The 24375-nt window shown below is 41.8% G+C and overlaps 2 protein-coding genes across 2 annotated transcripts; one reads left to right on the forward strand and one right to left on the reverse strand.

Annotated features, from left to right (window-relative positions):
- The first annotated feature begins 938 nt into the window (after positions 1 to 938).
- On the forward strand, positions 939 to 5245 carry LOC310963260 (leucine-rich repeat-containing protein 14). The gene is made up of 3 exons (XM_083935983.1): positions 939 to 1459; positions 2063 to 2914; positions 3406 to 5245. Exons 1-3 carry the CDS (start codon positions 1182 to 1184, stop codon positions 3971 to 3973), a joined length of 1698 nt encoding a protein of 565 aa, XP_083792109.1. The 5' UTR covers positions 939 to 1181; the 3' UTR covers positions 3974 to 5245.
- Positions 5246 to 13174: 7929 nt separating this feature from the next.
- dync2i1 (dynein 2 intermediate chain 1) lies at positions 13175 to 23235 on the reverse strand. The gene is made up of 23 exons (XM_083936551.1): positions 23142 to 23235; positions 22877 to 22930; positions 22171 to 22786; positions 22021 to 22088; positions 21668 to 21895; positions 21501 to 21566; positions 21061 to 21111; positions 19929 to 20160; positions 19640 to 19742; positions 19023 to 19152; positions 18814 to 18925; positions 18640 to 18728; positions 18402 to 18531; positions 18119 to 18291; positions 17645 to 17807; positions 16575 to 16688; positions 16393 to 16454; positions 15528 to 15579; positions 15352 to 15412; positions 14958 to 15057; positions 14703 to 14834; positions 13661 to 13884; positions 13175 to 13566 (listed from the first exon to the last, which is right to left on the reverse strand). The coding sequence occupies exons 1-23, from the start codon at positions 23154 to 23156 to the stop codon at positions 13395 to 13397; spliced, it is 3147 nt and encodes a 1048-aa protein (XP_083792677.1). The 5' UTR covers positions 23157 to 23235; the 3' UTR covers positions 13175 to 13394.
- Positions 23236 to 24375: the final 1140 nt, after the last annotated feature.

Raw genomic sequence — 24375 nt, forward strand, 5'->3', positions numbered from 1 at the left:
CTATTTTAATTACATTTTATTTTTTATGTTACTGTAAAAATATTTAACTCAGAATATATGATAATCGAATAAAACAGATGTTGTTTTATTTTTTTTTTATAGATTAGACTGTAAATTATAATGACCAGCTACAGCATTAAACATGAAATCAAATAATCAGTCATATTAATCAAAGAAAATCCAAAAGCTATTACAGAAATCCCTGCAGAGACCTATTGTTTTTCAGTCAAAGTGTATCCATGCTGACATGTATTGAAGGTTAAGGGTCGAGGGCTAAACCTGGCAGAGGTGGCAGTGCTTCGTCAACATGTCTGATAGCAAAGTTGAACTGTTTACATCAGCCATAAGCATTTCCTAGTATCATGTCCTTACATAGATGTCTTGTTTGGGGGGGATTCAGTCTATCTGCGGTTTAATATTACTAGACTTTGGTATGACCTGCCTGAGAAGACCAGGGTTGCAAACTCGGTCTCGTCTTTTAAATCTCTTTTAAAAACTCACTTTTTAAAAATCGCCTTTCAGTAATTTTATGGATTTTTTACGACACTTAAGCTGGTTTTTATTATTTGGCTTATTTCTGCTAGTAGTTCATTTCCCTCTGCGCTTTGCAACTGTGTTTTGAAAGATGCTATATAAAAAGTGTATTATTATTATTAGTATCAGTATTATTATTCAATAAATAAATGCAGCAGCACTAGGTGATGATAAAACTACTAAATAAGGCTTTTATAGGATATAACTGTACCAAATCAAGAATAAAATGTCAAATATAAGTACTTAAGATCCAATCTTTTTTTTTCTCGCAGTGATGACGTCTCGCCTTTACGTGCTTGCGTCACTGACAAGCGTCAGAATGTAAATACTCCTCCCGCTCCAGCAGCAGCTTCCTCAGTGAGAGTTTGTCGAGTTAGCTAACGTGATGTTCCTGCGTTTAATATTTCATTAGCGAAATGTTTCCAGCTCCGTTTATTACTGTGTATAACACGAGTACATGTATCAGATGAAGTTATAAAATCTTTTTTTGGAGCTTTACAAGACCGCATCAAATTCCTGTCGTAAAGTTAACCGTGGCTAGTTTCAGCTAGCTCTCTCTCAGACATTTAAAGTCTGCCTCTTTTGCACACGCTACATCATTTCTGCTGCTAGAGTTTGCATGCTAAAAGCTCCTTCTCTGCGCTGAAATGGTGCTTTCCTTGGTCAGCCTTTGCGCCAGGGAGGTGGTGAGTGACCACAGCTCGTCACCCTGCTGGCTGAGGTGGGTGCCCAGGGAGCTGTACTCACCGCTGCTGGAGGCCTCCTTCACCAGCTGCAGACCGCTGGCTGTGGGTGAACTGGTGCAGAGGTGGCCTGAACGCACCCTGCGCGTCGGCAGACGCAGGAAACCAGGGCAAACTCGGCCAAACCGACTCTGCATCCAAGCTCTGTTACTTGCAGTTGTCAGAGGACTTTCGGACCAGAGGTAAGAAGTTGTTTCTTATTCTAACTACAGTTGGAAATACAAAGAGAAATTAAAAAAACAATGCACGTGGAAATATAAGGACACATAACATAGTATAAGAGAATAACAATAAGCATTTCCGTTCATTTTCACGTTTATTTGTTCATTCATTTCTGTATTCTTCAAAACACAAGCTTATTTATGTTTTGCATATAGACTACTGATTTTCTGTACATAGTTTTCATTGTTATTTTTATCAAAATGTATTTCTTATACACAGTTGATTGTAAAGTTGGAATAATTTAAAAAATAAATCACATTTTCACAATTAGAAGAGGTAAACAATGATTTATTTCAACTTTATGAGCAACAGTGTATAATGTTACATAAAAATAGAATATATGATCATCGTGTGAAATATGTTTTGTTGCATTTGTATAGATTAGACTGTAAAATAAAATGACAAGAATCAAGTAATCAGCGATATTAATCAAAAATCTAAAAAAAAGTCACCTATTTGATCTTAACCCAGTCAAAGTACTGTTTATCCATGCTGATACAATGAAGGTTACAACATTAAACAGGAAATCAAATACAGATTTATGAGCCATTCCTCTTTTCTAGGTGTGCCCTGCAAATCCTGGACCTCTGTGGACTGCAAGGAGATGAGGGAGGGATGGGAGACCCCATGGGAGGCTGGTCTCTGACTGTAGCTCTCTGCACCATGGTTGTTCAGGCCAGAGTTGGAGCGCAGAGGGCACAGCGTGAGAGGAAAAGGTTCTCAGCTCTGGAGAGAGAAGAGGATGTGAAAAGAGAGAGGGGACAGTGGAAGAGGGGAAAGGAAACGAACAGTGATGTTGAGGCAAGCTCAGATAATAAGGAGCCAGAGGGAAATGACAGAGAGAGCACGGAATCGTGTGGGATTGTGGGCGAAGGTGAGCTGATTGTAGGCGTCAGGAGGAGGATGGAGGTAGAGAGGAAAAGAGAGACTGCTGTCGTGACAGGTTTAGGAAGCAGTAGAATGGAGACTGAAGAAAAAGACGTTAACAGTGGTGTGATGGTGCACGTGAGAGGGGATCTTTTTGTAAATGCTCGCTCTTGGGAGCGTGTGCGCGGGGCTCTGAGCACAGTGGGACCACTCAAGCTTCAGTGCAGATACTTACGTGTGGAGGAGATTTCAGTGTCTAGTATCAGGACCCTGCTTGGCCTCCTGCCTCACCAGGGTCTTCTGGGGATTGATGTCCGCTACAGCAGCCTCGGGGTGGCTGGCTTGGCTGAGCTGCTGCCTCTGCTCTCCTCCTTCCCTGCACTCAACTCTCTTCGCCTGCACTACTGTAACCTGGATTTTCGGAGTGACCACCCTGGCCAGGAAGAAGCTCTGAGAGACTTATCTCAGGGTCTGACACAGCTGCAAGAACTGCGCCGCCTCAGCCTCACTGCACTGCGCCTGCCTGGACAACTTCGTGTGCTGCTTAGGTATGGCCTGACCTCCCCTTACGTGCATGCTGTAACTTAATACTGTAGTCCATCCTGAGCCTAGTAAATAACACTGTCACATTTATTTTAGATTTGATTTGTCCAACCTTAGATTTAGGAAATGGAAATGCAATAGTGGTGTGTGATAGAACACGAAATTTGAAGAATCCACAGTGGGCTTTAAAGAACTGTGATGGGCATTTTTCACCATTTCATGACATTTTATAGACAATATTCATTAAATCATTTATCATTTAAGTGAGAAAATAATCCTGTAGATTATTCCACAATGAAAATTATTATTCAAAGCCCTAATCCATAAATACTCAAATCTAAATTGCACTTATAAAAAATTGGAGCCCTATTTTAATCTTTAATTTAAAGCAAATCTGCCCAAATTAAAATCATATTTAGAATGATGTGATTCAGAATAAAAACAGAAAACAAACAACTAGACCTCTATAATAATTATCTGAATATCTTTGTTCCAGCTCACTACCTCAGCCTTTAGAGATACTGGAGCTGCCATATTTGAGCCTGAGCCCGTCTGACCTCGCCTATCTGTCCTGCAGCCATCATGCTTCCACGCTGCAGCAGCTGGATCTAAGTGAGAACCGTCTGGATGAAAACACCCTGACCTCTATTCGCCGCCTCCTCTCTCAGGCTTCTACTAGCCTGCAGCACCTCTCTTTAAGCGGCTGTGGCCTTACTGATGGCCTGCTGGGACTCTTGCTGCCCTCACTGGGAGGCTGCAGGGCCCTCAAGAGCTTGGCTTTGGCCCTTAACCCTCTTTCCATTGCTGGCCTCATGGACCTGGTGAGGATGGCGGTAAGAATGCCCTCTCTTCGTCAGTTACTGTACCCCAACCCCCTGGAAGACTACCAGCCCGGCCTTCCTGACCAGCCCTCAAGTGCTCAGCTCTTAGACTGGCCGCTGGATGAAAACACTGACATCAACATTACCAGCAGCCAGCTCAAAAGGGTGCTGATAGAGAGTGGGCGCTCTGACCTCTTTCTGACATGCGACCTGCTCAATTATGATAAAGACTTGGTGGACTAGAGCAGAAATAAAGGGAAGGACACAGGTGCTTTTTAGTTTTCTTACCAACACACACCAGAGCAATGTACACACACCTGACAATCAAATTGTCACCCCAATAATGGTCTAGTATTCAATTATCTGTTTTTTATCTTTTCTTTAATACTATCTTTCTCATGAGGGTAGCCAGAGTTAAAGGTAATGGTGGGGTTACCAAGGCAAGTCGATGTGTTACCAAAGTAACAGGTTTGTTAGTGTTCAAAGAGGGCAAGGTTTCTTCAACCTCTGCAGTTTTCTATATTTGTTTGCCGGACTAAAAGACACATGGCAGTGCTTGTATAACCACTACTCCGTCAGGGAGACAGTAATAAGCCATGCTTCAATAAAATGGTGCTACGCTGCCAGGGTTTCCACTCTTTTTAAGAAATTATTTTTCCAGACTTTTGCATTAAAAAGAGCAGAACTTGCTCACAAAAGGTCATATCATTTACCAGTAGGCCTAGTTTTGACACATTTAACCCTCTTGAGGCTCTGAAAAAGAATGCTGCAAGTCTGTTCCACTCAGCAGATTGATTGATGTTGAAACAAAAGTGTATTTTGTGTGTTGTAAACCTGATTCGACCAAGACTGGAAAACTAGTCTCTGAATTTCCAGGTTTTCCAGGACCTGTGGGAACCGAGGCTACTCTAAAGTCCACTTGTTGACTATATAAATTGAGCTGTTGCTGATTTTGTACCAAAAGTGACTTCACTTTATAATCACATAAACAAGATAGTTGGGATCGAAATTTCTGCCTTTTTTTTTTATACAAGACACTCATTCATATACAGTCTCAGCTATTATACGGTATGCATAAAATGCATCAACAACCAAAACTACAGGTTAGACAGTGTTTTCCTTTTAGAATGTGCGTTTATATCGGCATGTGTTTCCTTAAATAGGAGAGGAGTGTTACTGCAAAACAATTAGGCTTATTTTAAATACATGCTAATACTTATTTGAGTAATGTACTGTCTCTTTGTGATATTTTAATTTACATATATGTCAAACTGTATTTCTTGAATATCACTTTTAAAAATATGCAGGGTTATGCTTTTTTTGTATTCATTCAGGTTATATATCGAGTCAAAACTAAAAAAATCTATTTACATAATTTTCTGGAAATGGGTATACCATACCACGCAGATTGCCCTCGACTTAAGAAATCCGTCGACTAACGCTCATACGATTTGTTTTGTAAAACTGAGTTTCTCTACAAACAATCATGAAAAAGCACCACTTTAAATCTTAAGTTTAGCAGGTATATGCTCATAAGGTTCTTGGAAACAAATCAATCAGCATGAAAAAAGCGTTTAAAATGTCTAATCAACGAAAGAAATCTTGGTCGAGTGAGACCAAAAAGACTGATGGGGGGGCAGCTCTACAAATCACCCTTCTAACCACATAAATGCATTTACAAACTGTCAGTCCCAGAATAAATCAGTCATACAGCACAGTTCTGAGAGTCATTTCATTGTGTATAAATTCTTAACATATTTCAAAGTAATGTTTGTCATAAGGCTCAACCGGTGTCAGTGGGAGTGTTGCAGATGGAGAGGCATCACCTGTAGTAGTCGATGTATGACTGCTGTTGAATGAAGTAGCGGCGAGGTGAAGCCTTCACCCAGTCCTCGTCTGAGCAGATGTGAAAGGGGTAAAGAGTGACCCGAGATAACGGCAAAGAGATGGCGTTTGGAAAGTGCATGAGGAAGGGACGGTTTCTCAAGGGAGGCAGAATCAAACCTGATGAAATGATGCGTTAAATGTTATAAACCAGTCCATTTCTATCATCAAAAGTCTTTGCTACAGTACAGTGAAATCTTACCTGGTGGCTTCCATATCCTGGCCATGCTGTAAGTCTCTCCTAGACGATGGATTGGTTGAGAACTACTACACAAAATAGGTGAAAAATGGTATTAGACTACCTTTTGCAGTGGAAACTACAATATGTACTGTATAACTTTTACATACCAGTCATACAGGGGCAAAATAACAGTGTTTTTGCGACCAGCAGGTACAACGCGTTGAGCCTTTCTGAACTCTTCCTTTTTGACAGAACAGAAATAATTCAGCACATCCACCATGCTGAAATTTGATGACTTCCACTTTGCTGTACTTCTGAGGTCACGACAGTTATGTTCCTGGTGTCATGGAAGGAGAAAGGGGAAAGTAGTTAATCACCACAGTAGCAAGCCAAAACCAGTCACGTCACCACCGGCTAGCTGTCACGCATTCCTTATTTAGAGGAGTTAAGGTCACAGTAAAGGACATCAGAAGCAGGAGGGTGAGCCTCTCAGTTTTCAAACACCTGCTCTGTCCTTTTGTCACGATCAAAAATACTCTGATAGATGTGAAAGACGTTTCTTTTTTAAAACAAGAATTGAAGATGATAGAAAGATTAAGATTTTAACGAAACATTACTTTGTATTTGGAAATCCATAACTCCAGCCAAGAGTCTGCTCTGTCATGGAGGCTCTTCCAGATGTCAGACTTGTCCAGCAGCTTCGAGTCCCAGCTCTCCAGCTCCGGCCACAACCACTGTTCAGCCTCAGTTACAGCAAATGCAGTCAGCATCCGCAGCACTATTTCTCTATTGACAGGACAACAAGATGAATCTTGATACAATTCAAGATTAGTTAAGATGACAGATTATTCTTACACTGATGGACTCACCGGAGACCCAGTTTTTTAAAAGCCAGAATGGTGAGAAGCTTTTTCACAAGCTCATAGCTGGCAGACCTAAGACGCACCAGTAGATTCAACGTTTCAACAAGAGTGACCCGTTCCACAGGTGACTGAAAAACACACAACAAAAACAATTAAACAAATGTACTTCTTAGAATGCATTATGGCAATTTGATCCTGCACCTATACTGTACCATGTGTGATTTCACAAATGTGGGCACCAGGTCAATGAGGCTTTGGTAAAACGTGTTTGTATTCACTAAGAGTCCCTGGCTGTGTAGCGCCTGCATAGCAGCGAGGATCTTTATCTTAGACGGAGCACTGGTGTTTAGAAGGCCCAGCAGCTGCAAGGAGAAGTCCTCTGGAGACAGGGTGCTTGGGATACACTGCACACAAACATATACCCGTCAAGATCTCAACATTTGTCAATGAGCGTGGTGTAATTACATGGCTAATGTCAGATGAAGATGCTTGGCATATGTTACCTTTTTATCAGGATACAGGTCTTGAAACCAGCCTGCATCGGCAAACTGTTTGAGGAACATCGGCACCTCAGGGGTGGGTTCCCGCGGTGGGGGTGGTCTTGGGGTTGGGGTTGGGGTTGGGGTTGGCGTTGAGGTTGGGGTTTTCAGTTGAGGAGGTGGTGGTTTGGGTTGCTCTATTGGACAAATCATCTGCGGTGGCTAGAGGGACAAGTGCAAATATACATAAAGCTGCTGTTTTGTGCATTCTGTTGTCTGTGAAATAAAGACAATACGTGCTCTTACCTCTTCATTCTTCTCCGCTATGACAGGTTTCTTGGGTATGATTTTGTCAACAGGCCGTGGCTTGGCCTTCATCTGGGTCTTTGGTGTGGCGATTACTACAGGAGCCTTTTTCTCCTGCAGAAACAAATCAAAATGTAACTTCTGTTCTGCTTACTATCTCTAAATGTTTCCGTCAATTATTGTAAGCTAGCATTCAGAAACTCTGATAAAACGTCTGCTGTAAAATTCCACATAAAAGTCCAGAATGACTGAGAATATGGTTTCGTTTATTGTGCTTACAGTTTTAACTTTTTTTTCCTCCACGTTCACAGGATCCCTTAATTTCGGTTCAGGGCGGATCTTCTTCTTTATTGTAGGGAGGTTACGGTGCTGGTCGTGATATGGTTCAGGATCAAATGAGATCGTCTCAAGTTTAACTGGGTCAAAGGTGTCCTCCAAATCAACCTGAAAACACAGGCACATTTGTCTCTGCATAATGAAAATGTGCAAATCATTCGGACAATAAATAAGGAAATGTGAAAGGGGAGCTGATTATGAATCTTATTTCATTATAGTCTCTGCATTCTTGAAAGTATTGGAAAGAAGCAGGTAAAATGAGTGGGGGGAGGGGGGGAGGAAGAAGAAAAAACCTTAATATTAGGGGGCAACCCATATATGATGTTCATATAGCGACCAAAAGCCTCTTTCTTGGTTTCCTTTGTACTGGGTGGCTTCCCTTTGTGGCATTTTACGGAGCCTTCCAGGAGTGCAGCTAGGTCCATGTTCAAGGTCACTGAGCTCACATGCTCCTGGAACAAGACACATGGAAAAGATATTCTAGGAATTGGAAAAACACATTTCAGTGTGCCATTGGCATAGCCACCTATTCACACACACCTTCTGTCTCCACACGTCTTCAGTCGACAATAAATTTTTGCCGATTGTTGGAAATTCCTCTTCATCATCTTTGTCTGCGCTTGCGTTCCTGTTTGCACCAGTTTCATTCATATCTTATCGGAGCATTGTTCTGCATTATTTTTCAGTATTTAGTATGAATAACTCTTACTTTCTTTTGCTGAACCTTTGTTTATTCTCCATGATAGGCATGTCGGGAAGGGGCTCAGCACAGTAAGTGTAAAGGAGCTGTTGAAATAAAATTGGATTACATGATTCATAATTTGCAGTTTTGTTATACATTTCTAAATTACTGCTCACACATACATCTTCCAGCCACACTGTTAACTGCCTAGTTACCATTTGTTGATAGTAGTGTGGCAGAAATTTTGCGCAATTCATTCTGTACAGATCCCCTCTGATGCCAAGAAACACTTCCCCTCCAAACCCACTGTAAGCCAGACACTCAGGCACTGCATTCAGCTGAAGCGTCCTGGAGGGGTCACAGATACATAATCAGACAAATATTACTGAATTATTGTAGGCTTTTCACATCTGTAATGCAACAGATTAGTGGTAGGTAATGAGCTCCAACCTGATGAGGTGATTCTTCTCATTCCAAATACACACTGTCCCATCTTGACTGCTGGAGACAAACACCTCCACATCAGGACACACACACAGTCCTGCAAAAGCACACACCTAGTCACTCACACACTTACAAACAATATCAACACCAACCCCATCTGCAACAGAAAATCAATTCAACCAGAGACAGAAAAATAAATATATGTAGACCTGTGAAGTTTTCTGAATGTCCTTCATTGGATGGGTAATCAGTCTGGCTCTGGTTGATCAGGTTAAAATGTATCAGGTTGTAGGTGCCACCATCAGGCTCTTGAAAAGTCAGGGCCAACTGGGGACCCAGTGCTGCCAGGTAGACTTGAGGCTGGCCCCAGTGCAGGCTCAGCTGTTGGCTGAGACACTCCTGGACATAAGGGTTTACTCTCCACACCACCACTGTCATGTCCTCACCTTAGGGATTGGATTAGAGTCCTCACATCATCACTGACAAGCATATAAAGTCAAGTTACATTGAAGGCATGAAGTAACATTGGGAAATACCTGTGGTGAGGAGGTAACCGTTGTCAGGATACGCTTGCATCGCAGTGATTCTCTGGCCATTGTGTGCCGGTGTCCTGTGCAAGACCTTCCCATCATCAATTTTCAGAACACTCACACAGCCTCTACTTTGTCCGAGAATGACCAAAAACCTGTCAAGTACAATCAAATTTGCTGAAATAAAGATACTTTTGCCCCATAGTAAATTAACAGAAATAATATCTATCAACAGACAGAATGCTCACTTATTCTTGTCATCATCAAGAGCTGCCTTATTCCTGTGACTGTATCCTCTTCTCTCCTGCAAACTCCTCCACTCCTCTAAAGCTCTCTGTGTTTCAGCCACGTAACTGAAGAGTATCAGGCAGCAAGCCGGGCCAGGGATCGGCAGATTCTGGGCGTCATTCTCAGTCACATGGTCCCTGCGCTGCCAGGCTCCCTGCCCTCTCCCCTTCCACTCTTGCATCAAAGTGATTGGATTAGTGAGTGTGTTGGCTTGGAGCACAGTACCTGTGTCAGTCAAAGCTAACAGAATCTCTTTTTGCAGGCAGTAGTCGGCACACAAGATCCTCTGCTCGGCCTTAAAAGAAGTCAACACTGCTCCTGTTTCTGCAGCCACAAGCGTGATATGGCTGTCCCCGCTCACACAGAGGACTCGTGTAGGGTAAGGAGCAGGAAAGGGGGACGCTAGGATTTGTCTCAGTGGGGCACCCTCATCCCCTGTGAATTTACAGTGGAGGGTGTACAAGCTTCTGATGGTCCAGATGTCAACTCCCCGGTGAGAGAAGGAGAAGAAAGCATCTCCCTTTTTAGTAGCTCCTATGCACAACGGAGGGTTTTTCTGCTCTGTGTGGACACACTCGACCACATCACCCTCTTCCACATTCCAGCAACGGATCGTACAATCCACAGAGGCAGAGAACAGCATGCTCAATGCAGAGCAGTAGAACAGAGACTTCACCACACCTAGACATAAATAAAACAGAAACGTTCAACATAATGTCATATCAGAGGCACAAAAAGAATATGGAGGTAATGACTTTACCATCATGTCCTACAAAAGCCATACGAAGTTCCCAATCTGGACCCCATATTCTGATGGAGAGCTCTTGAGATGCAATGACCAAACAGTCCAGTTGAGAGCAGTATACCATCGCAGTGACATCTCTGTAAAACATAACTTCTTCATCTTTATACTGAAAAAATAAAATTTCACCACTCGCAGTATAATTCACATCACATTCACCCATACACACCCTGAGCAGAGATCCTTCTTTTGCTCCAAAACCTTTCCGGCATCGAGGTCGACCACCGTCACGACCTGCCCGCTCACAACAAAGGCTCTGTGAGGCCTGTCAGATCGCGGGGGAGCCAATGCCATCTGAGTGAAAGTGCTGTGCTGCAGCCCCTCCTGTACCTTCACCTTACACCTCACGAGTATCACCGACCACACACACACATTCCCCACACCTGCAGTCACGAGCTCTGTGGAGTGCTCTGCAGGCTGACACACACGTATATCCAGGGCATCGTGAGCAGCATCCAGGGAGCGTAACTCCCCGTCCAGAAGTGTGAAGACTGGCCCTGGGCCCCAACCCACCAGACAGCCGGGGATCTTTGTGGCGGTCAGGCCCATGAAAGAGAGGTGTGCCAAGGAAGTCTGCCTGTGGCCATCAGATTTGTAAAAGCAAACTGTGTTGTCTGAATGGAGGCTAATAAATGCTGCAGACGCTTCAGAATACAGCATGAAACGCACAGGGCTGTCACAGGAGAAATGCTGTTGGCGATGGAGACCATGAGTGAACACATGCTGCTTGCTTTTAGAGTGTTTTACCTAGAGAATCAGAAAAGGCAAATAATACCGTATAAGGTGTGTAAGATGTCTGAAAATTCACAAAGGCAGTATGCATCATGTTGACATTGCATACCTTGCCCATAGCTTGCTTGGCATCCTGCCTGAACAAATTCTGCTCTCCAAGCATCCTCCCATTTGATGCCTCTTCCTCTTGAGACAACAGCCTCAGGGTGGGACTGGGGAAGAGTACTGTTGTTGCCCCCGTCTCGTCTCCTGGGGCAACCATCTCCATCACTTTCTACACTACACTGCTGCATCCACTGACCTTTTGCACTTTTGCAACAAAATTTTCTTTTTTTGCTGGTGGCTATGTGACATTTACCTGTGCAGGGCATTTTAGAGAAACACAGACAAAACCAAGTTTTACATGAATGCCCAGTGCTCTTTGAGTAGTATTTTCTTCTGCTTTAAAAACAGCAAACTAACAAAATGTTATATGATACAAGTACACAAATGATCTGCAGTACTGCATTATATGGAGCCCTCCTAAGAAGTGATAGCATTTCGTTGCCACCGTACTCTACTGGGGAATTGTTGGGTCTATGTAAATCATAAATAAGTCATAGAGTGTGGTCTTTACCTACTCTGTAAAGTGTCCTGAGATAACTTTGGTTATGATTTGGCACTATAAATAAAATTGAATTGAATTGAATTGAATTGAATTTGGAACAGTTTTTTTAATTAATCGTTATTGTTTCTAGACATTTTATGACATTTTATTTCACTTTACATTTTATGTAAAGTGTCTTTGCGTCTTTTAGTTATACAATAAAACGTATTATTATCATTATTATAAATAAAATAACAGATAAATAAATAACATAAATAATAAATAAAATAAAAAACATGGGGACCGACTTTTCCCTCTTTTCTGTTCCGTTTTGTTTGTATTACTTAATACCCAGACATGTCACATTTCTAAATTATCGGTTTGGAAATTCAAAGAAATGTTACATCAGAAAATTAATACAGGCTAAACTATTAAGTCAACTTATTAAAAAGTGAAAAAATACAAGTCTTTATCACAAGACAGCCAAACAACGAACAAAAACAACTCACCTGTTAGCTTAAAAAGTTAGTTTTAAGGTGTTCTACTAAGTTGTATTCATCCGCCTAAAAGGTGAGTAAACTAAGTTAAACTGTGTGTTTACCTTCCACCCACTAGTTGCTATGTCGCCCGGATACATTGGTGTGTTTGTACTCTACACAATGTTAAATGAATTGAGCTAAACACAAATGAACAAAGCTAACGTTAGCATAGATGTGCTAAAAGTTCTCTCATGTCCTGCAGTGTCGGAGGGCTAGGTCTTCGTTGCCAGGCGACGGGTCGCTCGGCAACGCCCATGGCAGCAGGTCGCACAACTCTAAACAGCGAGATGGTGAGAAAATGGTGGTTTATCCCCATTAAAAATAAAATCAATAGATTAATAGTGCCCCTGTTGTTAATGACATTACATTTTATACTTGTGTTTTGGGCCAATACTTTTTTTTAGCTCATCAAATGTTTTCGCCTTTTTGAAAATAAAGTTTTCACAGAACAAAGGCCTTTATAGTCTCTAAATTTTATTTCCCACTCATGACTGGGAAATAAAATGTAGAGACTATATAACTGAACTGGCAACTGAATAAATCAAATGTTAAATGTTAAAAAAATAAGACTTTTTTGTGGTTTCTAAAATGTGGCCCTAGTTAAACATAAGCAGGGAGTTTCACAAAACTGATCTACACAAAAATAAAAATTCCCCTGGGAAGGAATAACACCACTACAGATATAGTCAGTTTATTGTATGAAATTAAACTTAATACAAATATTTTCCATTAATCAAACTGTAGAAATATTTACATCAACAAACATTTCCATCCCTTCTCTTATAATGCAGGATGTTGTGGCCCCTGCAGAGGATCTTTGGTATTTAGCCACGTCCTTCTAATAGCTCATGTAAAGGATCTAGTAGGAAAACAATTACACACATAACATTTAAAAATGACGGATACAAAGTGACTGTAACAGATTTTCAAATTGATCTTTATGCTCGTCCAGATTTTTTCGCACAACAGTTTTTTGAGTGAACACAAAAGTCCAAATGCAATAGGTCGTGTTTCAGAAGGCGTCAGTCATCATACTCTCCAGCTTCTCTTCTTCTGCAGTAATGGGCACAGTAAAATTCCTTTTGAAATACTGCATTTCTATCTTCCCTGACTCGTGTGCCAGTGCTATTCCTGAATATGTGTTTTGTTGTCCTGAGTCTCCGAACACAGCCATGGCCGTCACCCTGAGGAGAGGGCAGAAAATGAACACCGCGCATCAACATAACAAATCTACTATCACTCAGAAGGATCATCCCTCATGTCTGTTTCTGATGTTACCTGTCAGAGCCCATCCTTTCTGTAACCACAGGCTCAGTGTCATTTTTCAGCAGGTCCCATATGTGGATGTTTGAGGCTGCATCGAGCGCACAGAAGACTGTTGGTCTGGTGTGGGTCCACTGCAGTGAGAGCACCACTTCACCAGCTGTACCACTCCTCCACTCTGCCACAGGCCGCTCATGGCTGACCGCGTGCAGCCTGATGCTGCCGTCCCCACAACCCACCTGGAATAAGGTCAAGAAAAAATAAGTTTTAGTTAATTTGACATAATATGATGGTCTTATTAGTATACTTGCTTTAAACAGAAATCATAAGGGTTATATTTAATACCTTTTTTAAGACCTTTTTTAAGACCATTTTTAAGACCCTGTCCAGACATTTTAAGACCACATCTTCAAGTTCTAACCAGTTACGTCAGCGACACGTTTTAACTTAGTAAAGGGACCTTCGTGTAACTTAATCAAGCAGCCAGTCAGTCGGTGTGTCAGTGAGTGAGTGCACTAATGGTTGTCCTCAGATGTCCAATCCAGCACAAATCTATAAATGAACTACACAGGATCCCACTGCACACCCGCACTATGATTAAATTCATGCAAACTTTAGTGTACAACCTCTTTGGACACATGTACATATTTAAAACCTTACAAAAAATTAGATATAAGACTTTCTAATACTTTTTTAAGGGCCTTAATTGTAGCTTAATTGATTATGTAATTGATAATAACACCCTGTTCAAGGAATACTTCACCCTCAAAATGATGACAAGAATGAAGCATTTTCTCTGTTTCCTCTATTCTTTGTTCTTTCAAGAATTCAAGGTCATACGTGGGTGAGTCAATGACACCACCAATGATCACTCTGAGGTTATTACAATCTGTGGAATCGATCTTAACCAAAGCACTCTGAAAAATGAGATGGTTTTGTGCACATTGTTAATTCCTTGCAGGCCACTGATTACGACACTGACGGAAGTAGGATTTTCTAATATGGTGAAACAAAACAAAACAATTAAAGCCCTTTTAATGTTTTAAAGCACTCTCACCAAGAACAAATGTTGCCTGAAGGGAGAAAAGTGGATGGAGGTGACATCGACAGGTCGGGAGCCAGCCTCCTGACACCTGTAACACTTTGGTGGAGCCTTTAAACCGTGACTGGTTTCATGATTGACCAGACCCTAGACAGAAATTATATTAATTCACCGCCACAAAATGACAAAGAACAGCTGTAGGGCACTTGGGTGGAAATGTTTTCCGAATCTCTTGAGAGGGTTTATTTGAAAGGACATCCTAATGCTCACCATATTGGTGCCGATAAAGAATTGATTGGAGTCAGTTGGATGGAATTTGAAATGAAGCGTCTGTAATGGCCCTGTTTTCGCTGCGTCTCGTGGTGATACCCTGAGGGGGGAAAAATGCCAACCCGGAGGTCAAAGGTTACAACATTCCCAGCCAAAAACAAGCCGTGCAACCGTGCAACACGACACTTTATCACATTCACACTGCACATACGCGACCGCTGATATGTTTCCATCAAATGTTGAGGAGACAAAAACAACAGCCCAAAGTACGTAACAAACAAGATCGTATGACCACGGCGGAGCAGCTGTGTTCCTGCTGGGCAAAGACATTGTGGGGTATTTTGAGCCCAGTGGTTGGCAGTGATGGATGATCATCACAAGCTATCAATCTCACCTCTCAGCGGTGAGGAGGTGGGAGCTGTGAAGTAACTTTACTTTGCCACCAGGCCTGAGCCCTGCGTGAGACAGAGAGAGAGAGAGAGAGAGAGACTCAAGCTGGTACTACATGTGCGAGAAAGGTGAGTATGTCTGTGGAAAAAGAGGGAGTGCTCTAAAACGTGACTGCCTTACCGAGATCTGTAGGCGAGCCGGCCTCGTTGGCTTTTGGGAGTTCTACTACCACCTAAAGGACAAAGAGCAGAAGTCATGAAAGTCCATCGTGGCATAACGTTGCTGTTTGTGTATAGTTTTCAAAACCACCCTGTGCACACACATTTTCAACACAGGGCAAATATCTGTATATGAATGGATAGAGGAGAGTGCCAATCTGAGGCTGCTACAGAACTGAATGGATTTTGTCACTCCTACTATTGTTCTTGGTCTTACTTTTATTCAGGCTGTAATCACGCTGAAGGTTCTGAAACTACAGTTCCCATAATTTTGGCAAATGTAAACGGAAAGGATAATGTTGCCATGAAGTCAATGAGCTGGCTGTGGGCTACCATCTTTTCAAGCCTTTTTTTGTTTACATTTTGACAAACTGGCATCATTAACAGTATGACAAATTGTCTATTAGTGATCTCTGTTTGCAACATACTCGTGCATGTACAGAACCATCACTGGATGTCTTTGATGCTGAAGAAAACTTAAAAATGGGATCATTCACAGGCTATTTCTGGAATTAGGGATCTTTTATGGTTGCCTTGGAAAGTGTGAGGCACGCTGAATCTAAAATATGTGCATCATGTCTGTGTGTTTAAATTTGACAGAGTTATGGATCCGAGAAGTAGCGTCCTTTCTGACAAGACAATCAGGTTTTAAAGTAGCTTAATTGCCTCCCTGAGCTGCGTGTCACAGCCACACGTTGGTGATTGGGCCAAATCAAGAGGCCAAACTACAGTATAATAACTAACTTCCTGTTGTTTTTACACCTGTCCCTTTCACCTCGCCAGTAACTTCTCTAGTCTCTCCCTCTCTACTCCCTTTTGCAACTTACCCAGAAATTTAAAACCCCGACTTCATCCAGAGAAGCCAGCTGGAACGACAGTCCTGACGATTCTAAATTGTCAAACAATTATGAAGCAATGAAATATGCATGACAGAAACACATGGTCTATTTATAAAATGATACATAAGATAATCAATCAGTGTGTTAACCATTCCTATATCATTCCATACCTTCCCCAGATGCCAAAAGGGGGACCTCTGGCCTCAGCGCCCCTGCTGCAGCGGACGGGACGACTTCTACAGACGTCACAGAGGAGAAATGACCTGAGCCGGCCATCACTGCATCTGTGTTGACAAGGTGACAGCAGAGTGGATATCAGCACACGATGAATCAACGCCACTGTTATGTAAGAAAACAACCGCTGAACGTTACGTGAGAGACGAGTGCAGAGGCTGAATCACCATAAACAGTAAATAAGGAGGTTTTGCCACTTAGCGCCTGTTCACATTCATTACCTTACCTAAAATACACAACAACAAAGATATCTGAGTGGAAGATCGAAGGGCTTTATATTCTCAAAATAAAGGCAGACAAAAAAAGCTCGGTAAACACATCGTTCCAGAAGGTTGAGGAAATCTGCATGAACAATGTCATGGTATATTTATGCTTAAAAGGCATTGGTTTAACTGAATTCACAAAGCACTTAAATGTTTTCTAGCCTGCCATGACCAGTAACTTTACTTGTGTTTGTATGCAGTTTAGGTAAAAATGGTGCTATTGTTCCAGACCTCTGAATGAATTAAGTTATCCATCCATTTTCTGCTGTTTTTATACAGGAATTATTGTTATACACTGCTGGCAATAACAAAATCTAAGGTAGAGAGAAGAAAGTAGAGGGAATATGAGATTAGTTTGATCAGGGAAGGAAATTAGTACCTGCTATCTGCCAAAATGTTGGCTGTGGCAGGTAAAAGGTACAGGTCACCTGCCCCCATGGCAGATTGTATTGAGAAATTGTATTTGTAAAAAGCAATTCCTAAATTAAAAACAGTCAGGGATTAAGTTTACAACAATGCATGAGGACAGCCTGAATATATTCTATATTCCTTTTGTCTGGTTCACTGACTGAGTGAAGCTTTCAGAAGTGGCAGACACGTGTTTAAGTGACCAGTAGAAATGTTCAGTGACCTGCTACAGTTGCACATGAGGAAATTATCTTTGGGGAATCAAACTCTGCGGCAGTAACAGGGATGATATTACATTTATAGAAAAATAAATTGAATTCTCATCTGTAACATACCGGTGGAGAAGGTAGGATGTCGGAAAGTCCACTCATCCTCCCCTATCTTCAAGCGGTAGTGGTCGCCGGCGTGCTCCCTCAGGTCCCACAGCACCACAGAGCCAACTGTTGTGCCTGCAAACACCAATACGGCCTTCCCAGGGCTGAAGCAACAGCACTGCACCTGCAGCAGCATTAACAGGGGGTTACTGTCAGTGTCTTTGTGAACGTTAGAGGTGAGAGGACTTTGGTTCCTCTGCCACTTATTAGCAGATTTGATTTCAGGCCAGAAAAAAAATTGGATTTGGTGCATATTTCTGACCTTTTCTGAATATTTATAAAATGAAATATGGAGAATTACACGGCAATTGTAATTCATTGTTATTTTTGGAAGGCAAACGGTGCAATAAGGCTTGATGATTAATGTTTAGTTGTTGAACTAATAAACAATAACCCTGCTCATGTCACATTGGTGATTTTACTTGAAAATGTCACCTCAGATTCGTAAACAAGGACTTTTTGAGGTCTGGACGGCTCCCAAATGTTCCAAATACAGATGATGGTGCAGCTGTCGAGGCGCACAGCACTGGGCTTGGTTGTAGGGCTGTGGACTGACATCATGGTGTACCTCTGGACCTGAGAGAAGTGTACAAGGCTGACGCGGCGACCTGCAATTGACAATTACAAACGGTGCAATCCATGGGCAGAGCGTTATCAGCGGTGGTTTGGTAGTACAATTAGTGTATGAACAAAATTAATGTCTGGTTGTGGCGCGTACCATAAAGAAAGGACAAATTAGTGTTGAGTTGTAAACTTCCATCGCTGAAAGACAGCGTGTCATTTTGAGAGCTCAGCTCCCTCAGGGATTTTCTCTCAGCTCGGTCCTCTTCCAACAGGACAACCATGACCTTGATTCAGTCAGGGAAGACAATGGTAGTTAGTTTTGGCCAAAAAAACCTTCATGTCAACGAAGTGTTTCATTTTTTTTTAAAACCGTGTCTGAGTACAAAGAGAACCTGCGAGGCTGAGCGCAGGAACGCTGTCAGGCGCTGCGAATCAAAGATCATTTCACGTTTGTTTCGTGCTTCTTGGGAGAGGTTTGGATCTGACAAAATAAAAAACACCGTTATTTAACTCTGCATTTGAGTTCATCAGAGTAAAATCTTTTCGAAAAATCGTTTCCTCCTCACCCCCGCAGGCTCCGTTGTGCTCTGGAGGATGCTGCGTCCACTTCTCACACACCTCTATCTCCTCCGTCTGGACGTCTCTGTCTGCATTATCCTCATTACACTGAACGTAAGCCTGACAAGGAAGACTGTGTTTAGACATAGACTATACCTGTTTTCTCTTTTATTTGGTTACAGGTTTCTGTGTATCGTAAAAGAGAACAAATACTGACCTGCTTTGTGTTTGCAGCTCCAAACTTTCTAATATACATGTCATATTCATTCACAGGTGGCAGATCCAACAGCGACACTGTCATTGAGAAGTCCAGATCAATTAAGCGAAGAAGCTCTGTACTGCGTTTCCTGTGGTCAGAAAATACACATTTAAGGTACAATTACACATACACTCTTTACATGATTAATGCTCAGGATCCAAGACAAATGAATGGTAAAAAGGGATTCACCATGAGAATCCAGTCTTATTACAGACTTATGTTTTTTGAACAGTGGTTTGGTGGTTAGCACTGTCGCCTCACAGGGAGAGGGTTCCTGGTTCGAATCCCGGCTGAGGCCCTTCTGTGTGGAGTTTGCATGTTCTTCCCGTGTCTGCGGTTTCCTCCCACAGTCCAAAGACGTGCTTGTGCTCGGTTAATAGATGAATCTAAAAATTGCCAGCAGGTGTGGATAGTTGTCTGTCTCTGCTCGTCTCTATGTGCCCTGTGATAAACTGGCGTCCTGTCCAGGGTGTACCCCGCCTCACGCCCGATGTCAGCTGGGATCGGCTCCAGCCTCCCGCGACCTCGACAGGGACAAGCGGTTGAAGATGAATGAATAAATGAAATGAACTTACTTCTGTTTGGTGGCAACTTTCTTGCTGACTTCACGCTGCTTCGCGGCCACAAAGTCGATAAACTTCCCTCGTTGGGAGGCTCTACTCTGGCCCTTTTCTGATCCTGTTGACAGAGCAGCAAAGACGCATTCTATCCCCTATGATTCTTCACAAAATATGCAGACACTGACTGACTGTGTTCAGATCAGACATGAAGAAACACATATGGGTACACTTTGACATCTGCAAAACACCAAGTGCTTTAGCTGAAATGTGTTTTGGGTAGATAGGACAGAAGAAAGAACTTTACCTCTGGACCATTTAGGTCTTTCTTCCTCCTCTCTATTTGTAATTTCTCTGGACTGTGCTGTTCCCACTCTCTCGTTCTCTTCATCCATGGCCCTCTGAATTGCTTCTATTTCCTTTCTCCTTTGTGCTGTGACTTCCTCCCTCTCTTCGCCCACCTGCGGATGCTGCGGCCCCTTCTCTTCCTCACCCTCGTCTGCACTCTCATCCATGTCCTCAAAATCCTCCTCATAATCCTTTCAACAGGGAATTTACATCACTCATTAAACAAACGATATGTTTATCACAAAAAAGTTCCAAGATGCTGTGCACACAAAGTTCCCATCTTATAAGACTAAGGGTTGCCTCGCCTTCCTAAACTTCAGATTTAAGGTCTTTTAGAGGTATGTGACGGCCCAATTACCTCAAATTCAAAAACAGAACAGTCTGAGACATGGGTCAAGGTTAATTACTGTTATTTACTTTACTTTAGACAGATGTCCGTCCTCCACAGAGCTGGGTCTGTCTGACGTTCCTGTCTGTTATAGGGAAGGTTTTCGTTGCCACCGTTCTCTACGGGGGAATTGTTGGGTCTATGTAAATCATAGAGTGTGGTCTTTACCTAGTCTGTAAAGTGTCCTGAGATAACTTCTGTTATGATTTGGCACTATAAATAAAATTGAATTGAATTTAATTGAATTTACTAATACTTATTTATAACGAGAACTAGCGGGCTGACTTGTGAAACAATGATGGAGGGAGACACACATGAAGACAGGAAAACATAGCCTATTTACTAACAGTAGATGTCAAAAGAACACAAAATGATAAAATTCAAGCATTTTCAGTGATCCATGTCCATTTATGTCTGTTTTCAAAACTTTTCAAGGCCTTGGTTTTCCCCATTAAATTCCCAAATCTCCAAAGATATCAAGGACCTGTGGGAGCCGTGAAATATGAAACTGGATGCACTCATTAAGGCTCTGAATACTCACCAATTTCTTGGAATGTAAACCCGCACAGCATGCAAAAGTAACACAAACGTAAGTAAATGGATGTTAAAGAAAACAAAAATTCAGTGATGAGAAAAACTTAAAAAGAAGATTTTGTTTCAATGGTATGTCGCCTCTTTCATAATCAGAGGACTGTGTTATTACCTCAAAGTCATCTTCATATTCCTGGCCAGCCAAATCTTCATCATTGGCCACCTGCAGACGTTACATAAACGCATGAAGTAGAACATACATCAAATACTTAAATCAGCATACAGAAATGATTTGGGATGATGCAGCACTACAGTGAAAGAAAAAGAGTGCATAGTGTGCAGTACAGACAGTAGCTCACAAGCCAAACTTAAACACAAATTCACCTGCAACCAGTTTGTCAGTTTCAGCTCATAACTTCATACTAGCTGCAACATGAGCTGAAATATGGTTCCATGCAAGCAACGGAAATGGAGCTGTCAGATCAAACACTATTGTAACTGGCATATTATATTGTTTATGCTGAGCCAGTTATCAATGGGAATAAGAAGAACACAGCACCAAACTAAAAACAAAAGTCCCCAAAAATACACAGTAATAACCAGGCATCTTACAGGCCTCTCTGTGTCTCCTACATCGTTCACACCAGCTGTCTGGTGCTCAGGTATCATTGCTACATCCTGGATCACAAAATGACACATTGGGGCAAAAAGAGCCGTTCGTTAGACAACCATAAACAGAAAATTGTTACATTATACAGGCAATTCACAGGCACACGAACCTCAGTTTTGGTCTCATGCTTGCGTCTTTTGTCAGACGCAGCTGTCTTGGAACTGCTCTTGTCTCCGTGATGATTTCTTTCCGTATCCTCGTCCTCTCTGTGCCTTCTCTCTTTGTTTTTGTCCCGTTCTGCTCGCTCTCTCTCACCACGATGACGCCTGACCTCTTCTCCTGACCCCTTCGAGTCTCGGCGCTCTCTGGGTTCACTGTCATGCTTTCGCTTTTCATCCTGGAGAACAGCGAAAACCCACGAGAGTGAAACAATGTGACCAGAGGAGCTGCGTTAACCCAGTCTAAACTCTGACGTGAAATGCTTTAGAGTCGTGGGCCCTTCATTTATTTACATATGCTTACATGATATCCTCTCTCTTTGTGTCTCCTTTCTCTCTCGTCTTTATGTCTTCTCTGTTGTTCTTTGTGATCTGAAATCAGAAAGATATGAATGCTGACCCCGTATGGAAAAAATAATAATAGAGCTCGGTGTTCACACTTCTGCGGCCTTACCTCCTTCTTCCTTCACTTCCCAATGCTTTCTGTCTCCGTGTCTCTCTCGGCTTTCTTTGTCATTCCTCTTGTCTTCTCTCTCTCGATGCCGATCTCTCTTCTCTCTTTCATGCTTTTCCATCCGATATCTCTCCCCTTCTCCACTTTCCTCGTGCTTCCGTCTCTCCCTCTCAGACCTGTGCTCTCTGTCCCGTTCTTCTCTCCGTCTTTCCTTGTCTCTTTCTTCTCTCCTTTTGTCCCTGTCCTCCACATTGCCTCTCTCTCTATCCCTCTCTTTCTCCTTATCTCTGTGTCTTTCCTTGTCTCTCTCCCTGTCTCGGTTCTTGTTATCATCATCGTATCTCTTTCCATCTACCAACTTGTCTCTTTCCCTTCTCTTCTCCCTGTCATCTCTTCTATCCCTTTCCTTGTCGGCTCTCCTATCCCGTGAGCCCTCTTTCCGTCGTTCTGCATGTCTTTCCTTTTCGTCGTCATCTCTTCTCTCCCTGGGCTTGTCTCTCTCTCGTCTGGACTCCTTCTCTGGGTCCCTGTGGCGTCTCTCCATGGATTCCCCAACACGGTGTTTCGTTTCACTGTTATCTCTCCTCCTGACGTAGTCATCACCATGGCCTTCCTCCTTAAAAAAGGGAAATACAGCCATTTACATTATATGGGTGTCATTTGTCACCTCCTTCTGCAATGCTTTCCTAAACTGTCAATTGCTTACCCTGATGTGTCTTCTCAGGTCAGCTGGTCTCCATGTGTCTTCCTTGGATATTTTCTGAATAAGTACATTTGGATGTTCACTAAACGGTCATACCAACGTTCATTTAAAGAAAACATGAACATATTTCATGATATCAAGCCACATTAATGCCAATCAGCAACACAATGTTCATTTCCTAAGACAACTAACTTTTAACTAACATTGTACTAATAACGCATATGCCAGTTTTAGACAACATACCCTAAGGTCAAGTATAAACACTTACCTTGTCACTATGCATGTTTTCATCGGTGTTATTTTAAATTTTGAAGCATTTCAAACGCCGAAAAACAACTCATATTTTTGTAACGACGCCGCCATGATGGCAAAATATCCTCTGCGCAAGCGCAGTTGGCCGAAACCAGGGAGGCCGCGTCACTTCAGCTTGACAACAGACTGAATAATCAACTGCAGAGCGGTCGCTGGAATCAACAGCAGTTGCTATGGCAACGGGCAATTATTATTTCTAAACGTTCTTTTTTAACAAGCCGTATTAAATGTTGTTGTTGAAACACGTGTAGTTACAATTATACTAAACATAATAATAACTTTATTTATATAGTACCTTTAAAAAAAATCCACATATACAAATCGACAAGGCGAGATAAACGATAAGTGAATAATAAAAAATGTAATTATCAGACTGATAAAATAAATAAAAAGACGACATCATCACCATCACATCACATCGGCAGCATGTCGACAAAAGTGTGTTTTCAGAAGTGATTTAAAATAAGCCACTGATAAAAAGTATAATTATTGATGCTAATGCTCTGGTGTTCCTAGCTGTGTTTGGGTTTGTTACTTAAAACAGTGATTACTGTTAAATCTTCAAACAATGTAACAATAACAATAATAATATTGCTCGCGGTATATAAATACTTAATTGATAGTACATAAATCATTACAGATCAAATTCATTACAAGTGGCTTTGGTTTTAACAGCATTGCAGTTGGTGCAATACTTTAGCGTGTACAGGTAGGAGTTAAAGTAAGTTATGAAAACAATAAAAATTAGGTTTCTGGTTTGAAAATATGGTGGTGTGTATATAGAATCTAGCTTATAATAAGAAAAGATTAATAACATACAACTTTTGACAGAAATATATTTTCAAAAAATATCAAGAAAAAAATGTTTTTGAGTTTAAGTTGTATACCTAACCTTCTGTTTAAAAAGAGGGTAAGTTCATGTCACAGTGTTATACTAAAAGAGCATGCACAAGAGAGATGTTGTCTTCTTTCATCAGGATCGACATTTAACACATATCTTACAATAACAGAATTAACAGGATAACATCTGTGCAACCATTTCAGACACATCTCACACCTTATTTGACCTTTTTTAAAACAACCTCCTGGGTACTGTTACGTGTGCCTGTCCCTGTTGATCCATTTCTCTGTGCTCGTCATGATAATGCCAAACTGCGTTGACCGCTACTGGGCACCAGATGGCAGGCTTT

Source organism: Echiichthys vipera (genome assembly GCF_963691815.1).
Source record: "Echiichthys vipera genome assembly, chromosome: 21".
NCBI classification, from domain to species: domain Eukaryota; kingdom Metazoa; phylum Chordata; class Actinopteri; order Perciformes; family Trachinidae; genus Echiichthys; species Echiichthys vipera.